Source organism: Chiloscyllium punctatum, chromosome 39, assembly GCF_047496795.1.
Source record: "Chiloscyllium punctatum isolate Juve2018m chromosome 39, sChiPun1.3, whole genome shotgun sequence".
Taxonomy (NCBI): Eukaryota; Metazoa; Chordata; class Chondrichthyes; order Orectolobiformes; family Hemiscylliidae; genus Chiloscyllium; species Chiloscyllium punctatum.
Genome location: NC_092777.1, coordinates 41,924,796 through 41,946,632, shown reverse-complemented (window position 1 = coordinate 41,946,632; position 21,837 = coordinate 41,924,796). Strand labels below are relative to the sequence as shown.

General features: G+C 38.9%; 1 protein-coding gene across 3 annotated transcripts in view; it reads left to right on the top strand.

Moving 5' to 3' along the window:
• Positions 1-18,351, top strand: part of lrrc45 (leucine rich repeat containing 45) — a 90,825-nt gene extending 72,474 nt beyond the window's left edge. For 2 of the 3 annotated variants that reach the window (XM_072558535.1, XM_072558537.1), the window contains one exon: positions 275-7,294. In XM_072558535.1, the coding sequence (XP_072414636.1) occupies positions 275-471 (197 nt within the window). In that variant the 3' untranslated portion in view covers positions 472-7,294. Of the gene's footprint in view, positions 1-274; positions 7,295-13,892 lie in introns of those variants that run through there. The other variant, XR_011954829.1, reaches the window with a different exon arrangement.
• Positions 18,352-21,837: the final 3,486 nt, after the last annotated feature.

Sequence of the window (21,837 nt, the reverse complement as noted above, 5' to 3'; positions counted from 1 at the left end):
AACAAAAAAATACTGCAGTTAGCAGAAATGGTGCAGCTGGCTGATAGTCAGTTTATCTATGACATTATACTTTTGTTATTACCAAGTAGGACTGAGAATAGAAATGAAAAAAATCATTAAAATCTTATCAGTATCGAAAAAGAGAAGCCTAATTTGGGACTGAAATGTCTGTAAGCTATAATTGCTTACTTTAGTTCACTCCGAATACTATTTTGTTTAATAAGTTCCAAGCCCATAACTGAATTGAAAATAAAATTCTCCTCTTTCATTTCAGTACAGTCAAGTAATCACCGAGATACCATGTTGGATAAAGAGAGTGAAATTAGCTCTTTATTGGAAAAAGTCCGATTGAAAGAGAATGAAATTGTGCGAATGAAAGAAGATGAAGCGCAGCGAGCTAGTTTCCTACATAATGCGATCCTTTCCTATGTACATAGCTCTCCACTTGGTGCACAGTGTTCTAAGAAGTGAAACTTTACAGCAAAAAGAAAAGTCAACAACAAGAGGCAGATTTTTTTCCAAATCTCAGATTACAAAGTGGTGCAAAATTGGAGGTGGAATGAAAATGAAATGTTTTAAGGAAAAAAAATTAAGCTTTGATCGAGGTAATATCATGCTGCAGGAATGGAATGATACAGGCAAATACTTGATGTACTGTTCAAACCCAGAAAAGGCCTTCTAAATTAGTGGTCAGAATGAGCAGAACTGAAGTTTTGAGATCACTGTTATAAAGTCTGTGAAAAGGTACAGGCCCGAAAAATTGTGTTTTAGTGTAATTTTTAAAAATGTGATTATCATAATTGTGAATATTTTTGGTATGGTTTTATATATGTGGTGTGTCTGAAATTAGTTAGATTCAAAAGGATTTTAAACAGCTGGCTGGCTAAAGTAAAGGCAAAACACTATGGATGCTGGAAATCTGAAACAAATGCTAACGTGATGTACAAACTATATTTGGTTAATTTTTGGGGGTACTTTTGAACATTTAAAGGGAGTTACACATTTAATTGGGTCTGATGCTAAGTTTTGCCTCCATTTGCTAAACCAAATACAATTTGAGAAAATGAGGATTATTTGTTTTTGTGTCCCAAAGTCAGATTCTGAAATCTGAACTTTTTGAAATGTACCTAATAACTTTGATTTTCACATGGTGGTGAAACTTTAGATTCCAGTCTCAAAAAAGGCCAGCTTTCATCATGAAGCTAAAATGTTCAAAATCTGAATTGCCAACCCTTGCATTTCCAGTCTTGACAGAACTGCATCTAGGCCAGTGATGAGCCTACTATCAGAAGATGGCTTGGCACTTTAAATATTATTGAATGCACGATCCTTATTTGTATTCACTAATTTGGCATCAAATGACTAGGTAACTCGGCAGCTAAATCCAAACAAGTACTTTTAGATTGGAGTTGTGTCTTTCTCCCCACCTGTAAGAGCAATCATCCCTGCCTGGACAATCTGCCTCTGCTAGACCCTTCCCTAAAAAGCTTGAGATTTCCCACACAAGGCCTTCAATTTCCCCTCCCCCCCCCCCCCCCCCCCCCCAAAACTCTTCTGAACCCCTGGAGTACACTTACCCTGGTCCTTTGGACTGCACCCTCCAAGAAAGGAAGTCAGTCTAGTCAATCTGGCTGACTTCTGCATGAGGGAATCAATTGGTGATGTCATATAGGAATTATAGAAGCAGGAGTAGACTGTTCAACAACTAAAAGCCTGATCAACTGAATCCTGGTTGATCTACTACCTCAGCATCAACTTTCCACACTATCTTATCCTTTTAAATCTTTAACATTGTACACGTAGAAAAATCCCACTCTGAGATAATTTGTGCTCTGGTAAACTCCTTCCCACTCCAAACTGCGGGTGGGTCACTTGAGCTAACATCCAGCCTAATTGAAAACTTATGCCTGTTTCTGCACAGATCTTATGCTAAGATTGCCTGCAGACTTCCTATGCCTGTTCCTAAATCTAGAAACTTGTAGAAAACAAGTAGTAAAGCCCCACCATCTGTAGGTTTAACCAGTGATTTTCTGTTGTCTTTTGGCATATTGTCTCACTCTTGAAGTCACAGTTTTCCCATTATTATTCAGAACAGGAACATGTCCACTGGGAAGATCATTCTGGTTGCATCATCCTGTGGAATGATTGAAAAATGTGGCGGACTTTGAAACATTTCAGGTACACTAGAACTGACTGACTGCTTTTGTTGAAGTGCCAGTCTCAGTAAGAGAAATAGCAAAGAAAATCATTGTAAAAATCCAAATATTTTAGTTATGCCAAGATTATTTAACTTTAGGCCATTCTGCATCTAAAATACTGAAATTTATGCTACCACATCATTAGCATAAAAAATTCACCTCACAAAGGATAGTCAAATGTGAATATGCTCAAAGTCTGAGCAGATATTTCATGCAATTGTGGAAATTTGTACAGTGATATTTTCGCATAAAACTAGTGTCCACAGAAATGTTATGGTAGAACAGGGTTATTTTGCCCATTGTGCCTGCATTGACTTGTTAATTGAGCATCATTACCTGGTGCTAATATCCTCCATTTTCCCTATACCTTTACACAATACTTTTATCCAAACAATCATCCAATGCCCTATTGACTGCCTCGATTGAATCTGCCTCCTCCACATTTCCAGGCAGTGCATTCCATATCCTAAGTACTCGCTGAATGAAAAAGGTTTTTTTCTCACTTCACCCTTGCTTCTTTTGGAGATGACTTTAAATCTATGCCCTCTTGTTTGTGTTACTTTTTTCGAGCATGGAGTAGTTTTTCTCTATCTACGAATCAGTTACTCCTGAGTTTCTTTGAGAAAATAGTGCAATTACACTCTTAATCCATAGTTATATTGAAATTCTGCACAATGTTTCCACTGTTTTGAGTGTGCAATTGCCTGAAGTTAACAGTCATAGACAAGTTCCACCCACTTCAAGTTTGTTGATTGATAATTGTGTAATAGCTCCTGGGTAATCTGGTGGGACATCTATCTTCTGCCTGAAAACAGAGTGGGAATTGAGACTGGAGCCAGATGTAGTCCAGGACATGATGTTATTGTTCCATACATACATCAAATTCTGGGGAAATAGGAGCGGTTGATGCAGAGTCAATGACTGCCTGAGGGAGGAGAAGAATGGTCATGGCAGGATAGTCCCAAGGAATGCATGCAGGTCCCAAATGAGGGCACTTTGTCTCAAGGAATCCAGGTAAAAATTTAACTATCCAGCCTATTGTGTCTCACCAGGTTTCTCTAGGTGTTTGCTATAGTGGATCTAGCTATCACCAACTGTGTCAGTCTTCAGAGTTTCAGTAAAAATATCACTAAAGCACCGGTGATATAATCAGATCGTAAGTTTTATATCAGATTGTGAATTCTGTATTGAAAATGGCTGTAAACCTGACTAGCAAGAGCTGCAAAGATTTGTTGAAAAGTCTTGTACTTCCTGATTCTCAAAGTTTGTAAAGGTTGGATTCTTTTTAAGCCATTTCCTTCTGGCCTCCAATTATAAAAGTCAAAGTACTTGACTGCAATGCCTTCAGTCAGTTCCACCATTTCTAGTGTTAGTTGCTGATACTTATAATTTTTTATTTTGAGCGCCATGTTGTTGTCTTCTTTTCTCCTAATATTAACTACTGGCATTTTCCTCCTGCTCGATTTAGTATGTCAGGCTTCATTAGTGTTTCATCCAAACACTTTAATCTTTGGCTCATAATATGGTACTAAGTACATCTTTATTTTGATATGCATTGTGAAAGATTTTCTCAGATTTTGTTGTTGCACATGATTCAAGCATTCTTGACAGGTGAGTAGATGGTAGCTGTATTAATAAGAGTTTTTCATTTGGCATGTTTCATTTCCTACTTCTTTTAATTAAAGGTCAATTTTGTGAGAGGGTATACCTTTGTTGGATAGAGGTTTGCTTTCAAGTTCCTGAGCCTTGTGAGGGTATCAGTTTTGTTCTCCTTTTGGTATTGACATGATGGCTTGATAACTATTGTTAGAGCTCTCAAGGTGCTCTCGCTTTGGATTATTGCTGACAGGATCTGGATCTCCAGGTCCCTTTTTTTTTAAACTGGCAGAGTATGGCTTAGAGGAAGAGGCAATGAAAAGATGATAAAGTAGGGATGATGATATGTTTAAAGTTGAAGGTGTTAAAAGATTGGCAATCTAGGTCAGTAACTGCTGCTGATTGGTGAACTGAACTTGGGAGGATAGGATAAATTTGGATGAACTGAAGTTCTTCACATGATTGCTTGCAAAAATAGTTTTTAGTCTGTCGCTACTGTAAAAGTCTGAAAATATAAATTGTTCCTGAGTCATCCTTTCAACTACCAGCTAGAAGATTGAATTTATTTTCTTAAAGTTACTAGTTTCTAAAGAAATCCTAAAGTTAGATTATTTATTGGAAATGATCACTGTCTTGCACTTGTCTTGAGATTGTTACTTTCCACTCATCAACCCAAGCCTGAATGTTACTCAGGGCTTGCAGTATATGGACATGAACTGCTTCAGTATCTGCAGAATTGCAAATAATACTAAACCACTGCACAATCATCAGCGAATGTCTCCACTTTTGACTTTAAGACAGTATTGGACGGTTATTGATAGAACTGCTAAAGGTGGTTAATTCGAGAACAGTACCCTGAGGGACTCCTGCAGCAATGTCCTGGGACTGAAATAACTGACCTCCAATGACCAAATTTATCTTCCTTTGTTCAAAGTATTACTTCAAACATTGCTGTTGATGTTCATTGACTTCAGTTTCACTGGGACTAATTAATATGACAAAAAGGTTCTGGCTCTGTCAACTCTGCGCTTTCATCCATGTTTAGAACATATCAGTAAAAATGATTGGCACTGGGCGCCTCTGGCAAACTGAACAATGGTCAACAAGTTATTGTTCAGTAAATGCGCTGTGAAGGTACCATCAGTGTCCTTCTGTTGAAGAATATTAACTGTATATTCAATTGCAACAGTTTAAAAATCCCATTTGGAATATCTATACCAATATCTACATCAGTGTGAATTGTTTCCTGATCAAAGAACAAGTAATTTAAGCTCTATCTTTGAGAGCTTCTTTAAAAATGAAAATTGGCAAACTCAGCATGCAACAAATATAGCTAGAATATATTTAATCCTCTTCAATCTCAACAGCCACGTTTTGCCTCCATCTCTTTTTCTTCTATGAAAAAGGTTCCGAGTTTTGCTGGGTTACAGGTAGCTGGAGCCTTCCAGTGCCTTACCACGAACATTTGTTTGAAAATTTGGATGCTGTCTGTCAAGGAGTCATTTTCCTATAGAAGGGATCACACTCCATTTAATCTTGTTGCTGTGTACATTCCTGAAGAAGGGCTGATGCCCGAAACGTCGATTCTCCTGTTCCTTGGATGCTGCCTGACCTCCTGCTCTTTTCCAGCAACACATTTTCAGCCGTGTACATTTACACTTCAAACAGGGAAAGGAGGTGTAGCTGATTTCCATTTTGACACACACTCCCCTTTTAGCCAGGGCTAATTGGGCCACCTCAAATAAAGTTGACTACATTTGAAAGAAAAGAAATCAGCCTACCTTATGTACTCTGTCGGAGTCTTAAAGTACATGTTGTGACACGAACATGATATCCTGATGTCTCAATGTGTAAACTCCTTTTCTATGGACTTTTTAATAGTGTTTGCTAATGCTTCAAAATGTTATTGTTTCCAAACCATCAGCAGCAGATGGACCTTTCTTAGGAACTTTCCATGCCTTATTGACCAAGATAAAGAGAATGTTAAATTATGAAGGGATGACAACCTGTCTTCCGAGCTATGATGCATTCTGTGTATTTACTAAAATTTGAGTATTTGTAGTATTTTGTTTCTGATGAGTAGACAAAGCATGTTGATTTGATGTCCTAAATGCTTGGTGCATATCACAATCAGCTCCATGGAGTTGTCTCTTTGACAAAATTACACAAACACAGCAAATGGGAGTGTCACTGTAATGCACATAGCTGGAATTAGATCGTATTTGTGATTTACCATGCTCATCATTTCAATCTCTTGTTCTGACTGGAAGAGATGTTGAACAGAAGCTATCCAATTTAACACAGACAACCACAAAGCAGCTCCAGGAAAATCATGGGAGTGTTGATTTTTGGTTAGGTAAAGGGAAAAAAGGAAATGTTCATATTTTAAGATATTCTAACACCAAAGAGCAAAAAAGTGTGTAATTGAGCTAATTAAACTGAAAGACTACTTAAAATTTTTTTTGATTCAGATAGACAAATAAGAAATATGCTTAAAAAGTCTATATAGGCTAGGAAGGGCTGAAAATAAATGCAGATTTTTTTTTAAGCTGACATAAATGATCTGTGCCGAAAAGTGTGTAGGGATGTATATGTGTTGCTTTTGAGTGCATGCATTAATCCACATTGGGCAAAAAAGGCCTCTTAACTTGCATAATTTTATTCAGTTTACTTGTTTCATTCAAAATGTCCACAAGGTATCCAAGTGGAATGAACTGAACATAGTATTATTTTAGTATGTCACCCAGTGCTGGTTTCTTATCAGTGAAGAAAGTACATACCTCTTTCCCTGAAATATACAGGTAAGCATGTAAAATAGTAATCTCATATTTGTATACTTGCGTAAAGAATTGTATTCAGGGCACAATATCTTACCAAAGTGCATTTTTGCATTTAACAATGAGCATGTGCTTCTCAGCATAAACACCAACCATTTCAAATATAATGGGTTGCAGTTGCTTTTATATTTTGCATGGCGCCAGAATACTTTTTGATTGTAACTGCTGTTCCAAAAAGTGCAAACCATGATGCAATAGTTTTAGCTGACTTTTGCTAAAGTTATGTAATATAACTATGTGAAAGTATCATCTGACTTTACCTTGAGCCCTTTGCAAATCAAAAAATCGTGTTCTATTTCCTTACTACACACATTCCAAATGTAGTTGAGAAATAGGATGTTTTAAAAATGTCTGAATTCATTTAGATCACAAAGCAGTTGTCATTTGATATCAGTTTTGTTTAACCAGTTCTTTGGCCTTTCTGTATCCAAGCATTTAGTCTACAATTTTAATGGCAGATGGCATCATCATCTTCTCAGCAATTATACATAATTTTTGTTTTAGCAACTTTCTACATCACTATGTAGGATGAGATTACAAGCTTTTGTCAGTGATAGTTGTGGATTTTATTTCTGCTTTAATACTTACTAGTTGTTTAGTATTATTTGAAGTTGCCCATTGTTGTATATTTCATGCTTTACAATTAAATAGCTCTATCTTGAAGAGTTTCTAAGATTCATTTGACAATAGTTGTAGATACATTACACATTGTGGTTGAAATATACCCTGTTTCCAGATAGATAGAAGTTTAATCTTTACCTTCTCAGATTGCATCAGCCCTTACTTGAAGAAAGTTCTGTACCATCACTCTGTCAGTATTCTTGTTTTAAAGTGCTGATTAATTTTTTTTAAATTGCACATTTTTGACATTTTATGTAAATTTGCAACAAATGTTCTACTTTATAATTTATCTTGCTTCTATTGAAATAGTTGTACAGTTATCCCCGTTGAAAGCAATTTCTAATAGTGCAGATCTTTTGGTGTGGTTACTTTGCATGTGCTTACATTGATCTGATCTGCATTTTCACTTCTGCTCAACCCGTGTTTTGAAACACATTGCTGCTTTTCTTGCCACTTTCCTGAGCAACCCCCTCACCCCCACCCCAAACAACCTTTCTCAATGACAGGTCTCCCAACTCACATTCAGCGTTTCCCTTGCCTGCTCACCACCTAGTTCATTCACTCTGTCTCCACTTCATTTGTTCCTCTTTTCCTTTTGCCATACATCTCCTATTTGACATCCATCTTCCTCAGCCATCACTACTTCCCTATTGCTGCTCCTTGCTCACAGTGAGAAGATTGAGAGATAGAGCAACCAAAAGGGTGACAAGTGGGAGAAACAGACTGAGGGGGTTGGGGAGGAAGTGAGCAGGGCATCAAGCAGGGAATCAATAACAGGAAGCAATGAGGGAGAGGTAAGTTCGTAAGACTGAATAATATTGTAGAGCATTTTTAGTCCAATTAAGTCATTGGCAGCCAATAGATATTCTTAACTTGAAATTTTTACATTAAGTATAACCCATGTTATTATGTGGTTTGTTATGGGAAAAGTGATTTTTATTTAACATCTGTTTATTAACACACCATTTCTTAGGAACAATATTAGTGTTAATTGAGATATAACACCTTGCATAAAGTAAATATATGTTTTGCAACCTGGGATTTTGTAAGTTTACAGACTTTAGACATCTATAAATGCACTTTAAACTGGAATTATTTTTGATGAATCATTCAAAACTTAATCATGGATTCCTAGTTTAAAAGCCCTCATCGAACTACAGTTGCTTTTTGAAAAGACATAAACTCAAAACATTAAGTTTGAATTCAGTATGCAACAACTAAGATATTTAACATGAATTAACACTTCCCAAATTGAAGGAAGGTTTCAATTTATTTTAGTGTATATCAGGTTTCAGCATTTGCTTTGCTTATAGCAGTTCAGTTATAGCATGAGAGGTGGTTGAGGACTGTTTTAAAAATTGCTGCAATTCCGGTGCATAGTTATTATCTTTAACTGTCAGTTGATTTTAGCATAAATCCAGAAATGTAATGAATATAACCTGCAGAATGGAAATAGGATAAAACAGAGAGTGATCTGATACAATGTCCCTTCTTAAAAGTACTGTCATGGATCTGATGCTTGCTTTATGTTTAATGCAGAAGAGGGTGAAAGGAAGGAGAGCTGGAGTTGTGATTCTATCTTCATGATTTTACAACCTTTAGGCTGATATTATTTGCCTAATAATATGCTAACTTTTACAGTCAGCAGTGAAGCAATGGCACTCGCTTCTGACATTGAAGAAAGCCACTCACAAAATTCTAGATCTGGAGGCATGAGTTTTCTCTTTCTTGATGATAGCCTGAATTAGAAATCAAGTTGAGTGGGTCATCAGGCATCTACCAAGTCCTGCTATTAAGCAGACAGCATAAGATTAAGACAGGGGCATAAAGACCAAATTCTTGAAAACATTTTTAGGAATAGCTTTTTTAAATCATAATGAAGAAATTTAGCAAATATTGTCTTTAGCATTTTGGAGACAGTGAAGCTTTTCATTGATTATAGACTTTAAACAAGCAACCCAGTTATGCCTCATTCAACAAAGAGTAACCTGTGTGAGGGTTCTCCAGCAAGACCAGTTGAGTATAAGTAGAAATTTCTGTCAATCTAGATATAGCCAACTGAAATGTACACACTTTGGGAAGCATAAAATTTTTCAGTGATCTCTGGATTTATGTGCTTAACTGTGCATGTGTGGACTCCAGAAGTCATTGACTGTTTTGGAGGAGTAATGATGGTGAGTACATTATTTTGTTTCATTGTCATATGGTCTCTGCTCTTGGTCTTCACCTGCATTTTGGTTTCATTGACTTTTGCAGCATAGCCATGTGCCTTGTGTTTTTAATAATTTACTTCTGCTGAACCATTTGCCTGTTCTAGCAATGTGACCTGAAAAGTATAAACAAAATGACGTATGGCAATATATCTTACATTCTGTCTTATGCTTGGTTCTTGTTAGAAATGTGATGTCACTCAGTATTTTCTACCAAATTGTTCTATTGTCCTTCCATTTGTCTTCAACCTTTTATCATTCTTTTTTACTCTGAGTTGCTCATTGTTTATCATTTGCAGTCTAGTGGTGATGTTATAATTGCAGATTAATAACAAGTTCCAGATCATTGGTGTTCAATAACCATCAAATGTAACTATTGTAGGTTGTTGGTTTGCTTGCTGTGCTGGTGTGTTTGTTTTCAGAAGTTTCGTCACCATGCTAAGTAATGTCATTAGTGAGCATCCGGTGAAACATTAGTGTTCTGTCCCACTTGCAACTTATGTGTCTTGGTCTGTTGTGGTGGGTTCTATTTCTGAGTGGTTGGTAAATAGAATCCAAATCTATATGATTGCTAATGGAGTTCTGGTTTGAATGCCAGGCCTCTAGAAATTCCCACATGTGCCTCTGTTTGGCCTGTCCCAGGACGTATACAAGGAACAGTCAAAGTGGTGTCCCTGTTCATCTGTGTGTTTGGATACCAGCGATAGTCGGTCGTGACTTTTGATGCTCGTGTATCCTAGTGGCTAGTTTCCTGCTGGTTTGTCCAATGTAATGTTTGTTGCAGTCCTATTTTAGATTAGATTAGATTAGATTCCTTACAGTGTAGAAACAGGCCCTTCGGCCCAACAAGTCCACACTGAACCTCCGACGAGCAACCCGCCCAGACCCATTCCCCCAACTAATGCACCGACCACTATGGGCAATTTAGCAAGGCCAATTCACCTAACCTGCACATTTTTGGACTGTGGGAGGAAACCCACACAGACACTGGGAGAATGTGCAAACTCCACACAGACAGTTGCCTGAGGCAGCAATTGAACCCAGGTCCCTGGCGATGAGGCAGCAGTACTGACCACTGAGTCACCATGCTACCCTAAATAAAGCCACTACTCATGGAATACATAGGCTAATCCCAGTTCAGGAAGAACGCATCTACATTCCCAGCCCTAGGTCTGCTTGAAGGGTTTTTATTTATATATTAACCTGTTTTTCCTAATCAACCTGTTCAGAAATATTATTATACACCTCTTGTGGCACTTGAACCAAGGTCTCTCAGTTCGAGAGCAGGGACACTACCACTGTGCTGCAAGAGCCTTGTATATAACATTCATTCTGCTGGCTGTGATATAGGACCCTTAAATTCATTTGTTTTAGTGTGATAGTAGGTTTGTGGGCTATCATGATGCCTTGGGGCTGGAGTAGTGTGGTGGTCATCTCTAAAATGTCTTTGATGTATGGTAGGGTGACTAGAGTATCAGGACGTGTTGCATCTTCCTGTTTAGGTCCGTTGCACAATAAGCAGTAGACTGCGGTTATTGGGTAACCGTTGTTCCTGAATACCTTGTGTAGGTGTTTCTCTTCTGCTTCTCGTAGTTCTGTGGTGCTGCAGTGTATTATGATAAATACACGTTTAAATAGTGTCCTGATGCAGCTTCATTTGTGGGTGTTGGGATGGTTCCTTATGTATTTGAGTGTCTGATCAGTGTGTGTGACTTTCTTGTAAACTCTAGTATGCAGTTCTCTATTTCTTTTCATTCTACCATGACGTCCAAGAAGGGGAGTCAGTTATTGTTCTCTCCATCTTTGGTGAACTTTGTACCGGTAAGGATGTTGTTTTTATTGGTTTGTGGATTTCTTCCAGTTTGTTACGTTTCGTGATGATAAAATTGTCATTCACATTGCATGCTCAAAGCTTAAGCTGGATCATGGGAAGGGCAGTTTGTTCTAACCGCTGCATAATTGCTACTGCTATAAGTCTTATACTGGCGTCCTGTTGATTTGTTTGTGGATCTTGTTGTTGAAGGTGAAGTGAGTTGAGGCACAGGTCCGGTAATTTGAGGATGCTTTTCTTGCTGATGGAGTTGGTGCTCTCAGGTGTTTGAATCTCTGTGTTGTCTAGCAGTGAGGTGAGTGTTTCTTTGGCTAAGGGTGATGTTTATTGATGTGAATAGGGCCGATACGTCGAAGGAAATCATGATCTTGTTGTCCTCTATCTTTGTGTCTTTAGTGTTAAGGAATTTCTGTGTAGAGTGGATTGAGTCTTCTACCAGGGGATTTTAGTTTTCGTTGCAGTTTCTTTGCTAATCTGTATGCCAGGAAGTGAGTCTATGGGTCTGAGGGAGGCCCCCTTGTTTGTGTACCTTTGGTAGTCCGTAGAAATGAGGTGTGTTGGGTCCATCTGGTATCTGTAATCATTTCCTGTTTATATTTTAATGTCCTAGCTACATTCAAATACAAGAAATGTACTTTTCTTGTGAACTATTAATATAATTGAGAACCTAACCTAGAATTATGATTAAAGGAGATAAATGTTAGCAGGGATCAGGTAATGAAAAGAAATGACATAACACAAAAAAAACAAAAGTTCCAGACCAATTTGTGTTATTCATAGGAGCTGTTCTGAAGAAACAAGGTATAGATATAGCTCAAAAGTCTCTAAATCACATAGAATTTCTTTGTTCTATGTTTCTATACTGCTGAAGCATTATTTAACTCCAGATTTCCCCAAACTCAGTAATTTTGGTAAGACAAACCAGGGCAAGGCTTATACAGTTAATCGTAGGGCCCTGGTGAGTTTTGTCGAACAGATAGACTTAAGGGTGCAGATACATAGTTCTTTGAAAGTGGTGAAGCAGGTAAACAGGATAGTGAAGGAGGCATTTGGAATGCTTGCCATAATCAGAGTATTGAGTACAGGAGTTGGGATATCATGTTATGACTGTACAAGGTATTTGGTAAGGCCACTTTTAGAATATTGCTTACAATTCTGGTGATCTGCTATAGGAAGGTTATTGTTAAACTGGAGAGAGTGCAAAAAAGGTTTTACAGAGGAACCTCTATTATGGGCAGGCACTATTTTGTTTGGATAACCGATTTTACCATAAACAAGGGAAGCCATGCTGATCTAACACTGCTCTACCGGAGAATTTATTTAAGTCTCGATTTTAATGAATTGAGCGCAAAAGGACACAGATTTCACATGATGAACAAAATAAAGCAATGATAACATGATAAAACTTTTTTAAAATACAGCAGTAGTTACCATTTGGCAAGGCATGGTGAAGACAGCATTAAACAAGGTCCCGAACAGCTTCTATGATTGCAACAGCATTTGTCAGTTTCCGGGAATGCAGTCTCACGATAGAAGGACGGAAACACCGCTTCGTGCATTCGTTTACGTTTTTGGCCTTTTGTTTAAATGAACAGCCTGGTAAAGTGACGGGAATACCTGTACAGTAATATAAAACACTTAATTTTGCTAGGGGCTGTGTTACAACCCTTACCTAAAAAATATCCAGTCTCTGATGCTTTCGCTGCTTGCGTTTCCTTGTTTTTGCCAATGTTTTCACATGTTCTTCAGTACAGGTAAGTCAAATACACTTACTTCTTTGGTGTAACATTTTTGCGGGACCTTGAAATCATCTTCGGATAATCCGAAAATCAGATATTCGATATTCAAATAATCAAGGATCCCCTGTATAAAGATGTTGCCAGGACTGGATTAGATTAGATTAGATTACTTACAGTGTGGAAACAGGCCCTTCGGCCCAACAAGTCCACACCGCCCCGCCGACTGGAAGGTTTGAGTTATAAATGAAGGCTGGATAGGCTGGGATTTTCTTCCCTCTAACATCATAGGCTGAAGGGTGACTTTTTTATAGAGGTTTATAAAATTGAGGGGTGTAGATAAGTTGAATAGCCACGGTCATTTCTCCCAGGGTTCGGAATCCAGAACTAGAGGGCACAGATTTAAGGTGAGTGGGGAAAGATTTAAAAGGGACGTAATGGGGAACTTTTTCATACAGAGGATGGTGTGTGTATGGAATAAACTGCCAGAGAATGTGGTAGAGGCAAACAACATTTAAAAGATATTTGGATGGGTACATGAATAGGAAGGGGATATGGACCAACCGTTTAGGATATCTGGTCGGCGTGGACGAGTTGGACTGAAGGGTCTCTTTCCGTGGTGTATGAGTCTGTCTCTAGGAACCTCGTTAAATTGAAATCTCAAGAGTCAAATTGGAACTAATTTTCATGTGAGGTTTGTGTAGTCAATAAGAGTGCTGTCTTTGGTCATTTTTTTTCGTGTTACAGTACTTGTCCTCATTTATATTTTAATGCTTTTTATTTAATGTTTTCATCTTACAAAGTTGCATCATGGTTAGAACATAATTTGACTAAGCGATACATTTGTCTACTTGTAAAACTAGGGTGAAGTGCATTGATCGGACCACTGTGGAAATGTTCCCTTTATCCAAGCTAGGAACAATCCTAGGTAACTTGCTTCCATTTAGTTGAATTTGTCTGCCTGTTACATTTTACTTTTTTTTTTAAAAGCCTTTTTTCTGAAAACATTGACTTCTTCCTAAGATAAATTCTGATCTCATGGTTTCCCTTCAATACCTTACCTAGTAGTGATGCAAAATTTGTCAGAGTGGAGGTGGTTGTTCCAAACGGAGGCCATTACAGCTGAGTCCACTTGATTCCATACCTGAGAACTCTCTGCCATGAGTCTACAGATAGTGGTCAAGAAAAGTCTGACTAACTTTTCTTTATGGATCTCCTGAGTTCTAAAGTTGTTGCAGCATCCTTTCCTCCATCCTTGTAAAATTAGCCAACACAGCACAAACAGCTTAGAGATTCAATATGGGTGTTGTACTGGATAAATTATCAAGCAGGGCAAGATTCTTTTATTGGATGCACAGTAGGAAAATATTCTGTGGTCAGCTTCCATCTCCTCTCATCTGGAGTCTTAAGATTCACAAAATTATAAACAAAGCTTCCACCAGATCATGGACCATTTCTCAGATAATGTTGTGAATGTTTACTGTTTGAATTGTTATTACTACACAATAATAATTTAGTAGAATACCTCTCAAAAATCACTGGTACCTGCATGGTGATCCTGAGATAAGTTATGGCCCACCTTTGTCAACCATGTAAGTGGCCTTTGGCAAAAGTACAACTTGATTTGAACTTCAGTCCTGGTCTTCATAGCACTTGGACTCGCAGTGCAGTGTGTTACATGTGTAGTCAGCTGAGGTTGCACATTGGAATCTGTACATAATATGTCCTAAATCCTGTCAAATTTCCTTTCGCAATAAAATTTTATGTTAACCATTTAAAGTAGGATCTTCAACCACTGCAGTTGAAGGCAAATAATTCAGGGAGGCAATGGCCTAGTGGTATTCTTGCTAGACTTAAATCTAGAAACTCAGCCAATGTTCTAGGGACACAGATCCAAATCTCTACAATGGCAAATGGTGGAATTTTTAAAAAAATCTGAAATAAAGAATCTAATGAGGACCACAAAACCATTGTCGATTGTCGGAAAGACCCATCTGGTTCACTAATGTCTTCCAGGGAAGGAAATCTGCCACAACCACAGTGAAGTTGGCTCTCAACAATCCCTGGAAATGGCCTAGCAAGCCACTCAATTGTATTGATTGCTACAAAGTCTTAAAGAAATGAAAAAGGACCACCTGGCCCCTGAAACAGCAAAAACAACTCTGTCAATCCAGTCAAGTCATCCGTCTAACATCTGGTGTCTAGTGCTAAAACTTAGAGCTGTCTCTCAGACTAATCAAGCAACAGCTTGATACGTCTAGTATGCTCCTGATCTCATTTCAGCTTTGGTTCAAACATGGACAAAAGAGCTGAATTCCAAAATTGAGGTGAGAGTCACAGCCCTTAACATTAAGGCCACGTTTGACCAAGTGTGGCTTCAAGCATCCCTGCAATCAATGAGAATTGGGGAGAAAACACACTGGTGATTGGAGTCATACCTGGGACATTTTAAGATGGTTGTGGTTATTAGAGGTCAGTCGTTTCAGCTCCAGGATATTTCTGCAGGGATTCCTCAGCTGCTTCATCAATGACTTTCTTTCCATAATAATGTCAGAAGTGGGGATGTTCACCAATGATTTCACAATATTCAACATAATTTGAAACTCCTTAGTTACTGAAGCAGTCTACAAGATGCGGATGATATCCAGGCTTGGACGGGCAAGTGGGAAGTAATATTCACACCACACAAATGCCAGGCAATGATCATCTTCAACAAAGAGTGAATCTAACCACCACCCTTGAGACACAATGGCATTACCAAAATCAAATCCACCTCTATAAACATCCTGGGGGTTAGCATTGACAACTAGGCTACAGTGGCTATAAGAACAGGTCATTCTAGGAATACTGCGCCAAGTCATTCACCACCTAATTCGCTAAAGCCTGTCCACCCGTTAGAAGGCACAAGTGTGCAGTGTTATGTAACACTCTCCATTTACCTGGTTGGGTGCAGTTTCACTAATACTAAAGAAGCTTGACACCATCAAAGACAAATCGGCCTACTTAATTGGCACCACAAGCATCCACTCCCCGCCCCCCCCCCCCCAACCAATGCTCAGTAGCAGCAGTGTGTGATCTAAGAAGCACTGCAGAAATTCACCCAAGGTCTTGAGACAACACCTTCCAAACCCATGACCACTACCATCTAGAAGGACAAGGGCAGCAGTTACACCATGGGACCACCACCACCTGTAAATTCCTTTCCAAGCCACTCGCCATCTTGAGTTGTTCACTGTCACTGGTCAAAATCCGAGAATTCCCTCCATAACAGCATTGTGGGTTTACCTGTAGTACGTGGAGAAAATGGTTTAAAAAAGCAGCCCACCACACCCTTCTCCTGGCCAGCTTGGAATGGGTGACACCCATGTCCCACAAGACAATAGAAAAAAAGCATAGTAATACAATTGCAGTAATGTCTGATTTACTTTGAAAAATGAATGCAATTTTGACTTATATTTTGTGAATTATATACTTTTCTCTTGCTCTTTGCATATGTTATAGATATTTTCATCAAAAAGTCTGTTCACTGAAGAGGGTGTTGCTGATAATGAGATGACACGCAGATAGAGAATTTGTACATTCTTGGAGAAATATCTATTTGATCAGTGCATGTACCACTATAAGCCCAGAAAGAAATAACTTTCCATTCTGCCCACACTGCAGTCACTAGGAGATTGATAGGGCACAGAGATTAAGAATATGCCTTTACTTGGAATTTATTGACGTATTAAACATTGGAAATCCAGGAACATTGTCAAAGCCTTCTATTACAGTTGATGTCAGTAAAGGGCATATTTTGTTTTCTGTTTTCTAATCTTGCTCTGTTTCTTGCTTTCACTGCTGTCTTGAGCAGCTCTGCGGAAGCTTTGTCATGGCTAGCAGTGAGATATGACAAAAGAGTTTGTGATCAGCTTCAGCAGTGGAGATATTACTACTATCTCTCTTAGGCAGCCTACCCATAAGTTTAAAAACAGGCTGTAAAGTAATTCATTATTTAAAATGTGCCTTTTGTGGTTTATTGATCAAAAACATCTCCCACAGATCCAAGGCTATGTAGAAAATAGTAACTTCTGTTTGAAAGCATATTAACAATTCAAAACAAATGTGGATGAACAGAAGTGTAAGGCTTTTGCAAGAAGAAAATACTGTATTTCATTTGACAGGTTGTCTAAACCTTTGGACATGTAAGCCAGAACATTTAGGATGACGGCGTTTCCCTTCACACTACTTGAGTTGATGGTGAACTTCTCACTAGCAATATTGGCCATCTGTAGCAGTGTTAATGTTCCATGAAACATTAATTGGCTGAAACTCTCTCGTCCCAGCCGTGCCAGAGCTGCAACGGACAGGACTGGGACTGCATTAGTCCCCCAAGTCCAGGACCAGGTAAGTGCGGAGATCCCAGGACAGCTGTCCTCTGAAATGAGGAATGGGGAAGCCGCAAGGAGCTTCTGCAAGAAGCGGACCATGTTGGGACAAAACTTATTGAAAAGATGCTGTTTATGAGGGCATCCAAGCTCCTGCTTTCCTCCCCAAGGCCTGTATAGGATTTCTGAGTTTCCCACCTTGACCCTGATCTCCCACCAGCCTGAAAATTGGCAGGAAACTGCCTTGAAGTGTTAAGCGACCACTTAAGGACCTCAACTGGGGAAGGGCAGACTGGCTAGCCTGGACTTTGCCATCCCACCATAAAATAATGCAGAAATCTGTTTGGGCAGGAGGCAAGTGAGAAGACCACTAAGGTATTTTACAGGCTTTCTGCCTGCAAATTCACTGCAATGGAATATAAGCTCTATCCTTGTCCCCAGTCACTCTGTCAAATCTAATACTCACTATATTAACATCTGGGAGATTCATACTTAATTTAGAATCAGCAGAAGCTGCTAAAGACTGCTTTCTAAACCAGAATTTTACCTGAATAGCATTTTCATTTTGTTGAAGTTAAAGGTAGTAAACACATAATAAAGACCTAATGATTTTCTCCTCTTAATCATTTTTTTCTGATAATTAATTAGAAAATATTAATAGAATGCAATGTCTACAGCAATAAAATAAACTTTGTACCTATATAATGTGCTGGGGGTTGCTGTTGGAAAATTTATTGATGGCTCTCAATGGGATGGTTTTTATTCAAGCAGGTTCACTAAAGTGTTACAAGATCTACAACTGTCATTTTGACCTCTATAGTTCATTGTTGCAGTCACTTGCCAATATAATGATCCCTTTTTATGGTGGTGGTGACTTTTAAATCTCTCACATATACATTAAATTGACTTATGTATGATTTTAATATTTATGGGTCTATGCAATGTATCTACAATGTTTGAGCTATTTTGTAAATTTTTTGAAAAAATAAAATTTTATTTTTGTTTTATTTAGAGCAATGTGTCTGAGCTCTCATTTTCTCATGAGAGAAAATTATCATCTTTTGTTGAAAAATGGGATTAGGGCAGAACCGGCGTCCAATTCTTAAAGATAATAGTGGAAGTCTTCAACATGCAAATTCTTCAAGTTAAACCTTTAATTACAACAACCGCTACATAGAGTGTTGTACAGTATGCACTGTCTGTCTTTCTAAAGATCACTGCTATAGCACAAGCAAAAAACATTTTTTTAATATTAAGAGAGAGATTGGGAAGTCGTTGTTGTACAGATGAGCCACACTACGCATATGCCTTATCAAATCACACTATTTTGTCTACTGATGTACCTCAACAGTACACTGACTGCAGACAAAGGTAAACATACAGCCTGCTTCATCACTGCTGTTTTCAGCTGCACAATAATAGCCTTAAGACAAATCTACTTCCTCAAAGTTGACTCCACAACCTACTCAGTGATTATTTAGCATAAAAAAGCAAATATATTGCACTCTTTGCGTCATTTTTTTTCAATTCACAACATGAGCATTCAACCTGAAAATTGCGTTTACATCAATGCAAAATGCCTTGCACATTTACTGAAACAATTAATGATCTAATCTGAATTATTCATGTCAAATGCAATCTTGTGTGTGGCTGAACACATTTGTACCAGTTTTTATTCAAAAATGGATCACTGAGCTTAAGTATGCCTATTTCAGGTTGTAGCTTTTTTTTCTATGATTTCAGAAAACAATGGCATAAATTCTCAAGTTGAATCTGTTGGCTCAAGCATTATGCTAAGTCCAATGCCAAATCATTTGGTATGTGATGCATATTGAGTGGAACTAACTTGCTTATAATGTTGAGCAGCTGCAGATTTTTATTAGGCTCAAATAAACAGCATTGATATAAATCCCAATTGGTCTCTACAAGAACAGGATTAAAGGAGCTGCAAAGTAGGTGAGAAGAAGGCAAACAGTTAATCTTTTTTCATTATTTAATAGTTAATTAAATGCCTTGGATGTTCAAGCAACTTGAGTTGAATTCATAAAGTTTCTGTTGGGATAAAATTACGTCAAGATGAACTCCACACATTGGGCAAAATCTTATGAGAACCTGTGCTATGGCAAGATCTGTGGTGCAATAGGATAGGATGGTAGCCTTGATGTTAAGATCATCTGGCTGCAACTTTATCGTTTCTTAAAGTGGTGTGACAAGATTCTCAACAGCAAGTGGTGAGTTTCCAATTGATGCTCTTAATTGCTTGTAAACAGCTTGTTAACGGAATACATCATAGGTTATAATCTTGCCAAACTCTGCTTACAAACTAGTCATCAGGAAAACTCAGCATGGAAATCAGCAGGTACCTGGCAAGTTAAGCTCACTGCTTGATTGAAATGACTTGTATTTCCTATGGCCAAAAGATGTGGAGTATGGCACATTCCATAAGCACTAGACATGTCTACACTTTTGCCATGAGCATTGGCATTTGACTTTGAGGGAGTCATCGCCAACCCCATCCTGACATTTATGTAATGCTCTGACACTGTATCCTGAAATCTCACACTTACGAAACTGAGCACACCAGCAATCACAGTAGTCACATGGAGAGATGCACTGGCAATTGGTGCAGTCGCATAACTGTAGTGGTTGTAATGAGATTAGGCAGATGGATCTCATAATATCAGTTCCCTGATTGAGGCTGTTAATCGCATCTAATCAAGCAACCCTTAGTCAGAGCCTAGGTGTCCCAAGAGAAGGCGCTTGTGATATCCACCAACACTCGAGATTTTCAGGGAGAAGGGGGCATCCCAGGGAGTGGAGTGTTTTATTTCCCCTCCATCTCTAAATTTGATTTAATCTCTGTTCTACCTTTCACTTTTTGATAACGCAGCATTGCCCTTTGTCGAGAAGGGCACTGCTTGTCACTGGCCATTCAGGTGTTTCCATTCTTTCTGGTGGTGGAATGTAAATAAAGATTTACACACTTGTTCTTCACTGCATCTGACACTTGCACTCTCACAACATTGATGCTGGGGAAAAATAAGCACTACTACAGTTAGACAGTAGCGTGGAGGGACAAAACAAGAAAAAAATGAAAAAAGCAAACAAAAATAAAAATATCAGACACCCTGTTCACAGAGATGATCATTGTCAAGTACTCATCACATGTAAATAAAGGGTGACTTGGTGATGGGATACCAGGCTGAGGTGTTATTTCAATAGCCTGCACAGCATGGCCAGCTTTATGCAGGGTTCTGTCAAGGATACCTACATCTCCTCTTACATCAGTGGACGACATCAAGCTTTCATCTGTACTATGTCTCAGCAAACTCTGCATCTGCAGCAAGCAATGGGACACGTGTGACATTCTTTAGGGAGTGGACCATACTCCACTCCCTGGGGGCACCTGTCTGGGGCATCAGCCACAGACAGGTGTCCAGTGAAGATGGCTTTATACAAGGTTCTGTGCCTTTGTTCTTCAGGGAATGGGTCATGGTCAGTCTTTAGTCTCCATACGGGCTAGGCCATTGGGGGAGTGATCTGCCATGATTGGGGACAAAAGTCAGAATGTGTGTAGCTATTGGCTAGAACTGGCCAGTCACGGTGCCCAAAGGAGTGGGTCACAGCTGTCATAGATATGATAGCGTTGGTTGTAGACGCTGAACCAATACTCAGCTTGGGCGATGAGTTGGTGAAATATGAAGCCTTTGTGATTGGCAGAATGGGAACCTAGGGAGAGACAGTGATGGTGGGCATCTCAGCGACACATTTACACTAAGGCTAAAAGCCAGTGGCAGAGGACTGCTCGCTGTTAGTTCCATCATGAAGCACATGGACATAGCAGAATGTCCAGGAGGATGGCTGCAACTGCACCCTCGTTGAGAGGGGTTTGCATCTAAAATTGGTCATGGGGTGTTCACAGGAGAATATTGGTGTCATCCACATGTCATGTTTACAACACTGCCATGCAACTATGTACACCATGCTATTGTGCAACATTGACCCTCATGTGTTGCACCTTCCTGACACCATCATTGCCTGAGATAAACTCTCCTGACCGCACAGCTGGCCAAAATGTAGCAAATATCGGTGGGCAGGCAGCCTAAGGTATCAGATTTAATAACATTTACTTATATTTCTAACCCACTCCCATGTAAGGAGAAATTGAGGACTGCAAATGCTGGAGTGTCAGTCAAAACGTGTGGTGCTGGAAAAGCACAGCAAGTCAGGCAGCATCTGAGAAGCAGCACAGTCAACATTTCGGGCATAAGCCCTTTGTCAGGAATGACATTGTCACCCAAGATATACACCCTCCCTCCTCCACCACCACCACCACAGTCTATCTTTATGGACCAGGGACAGATGCCATGGGGGACATCAAAACATCTAGACCTTGCACAGACATGGGCAGCCAATCTAACAGTGAAAATGATGACCAAGT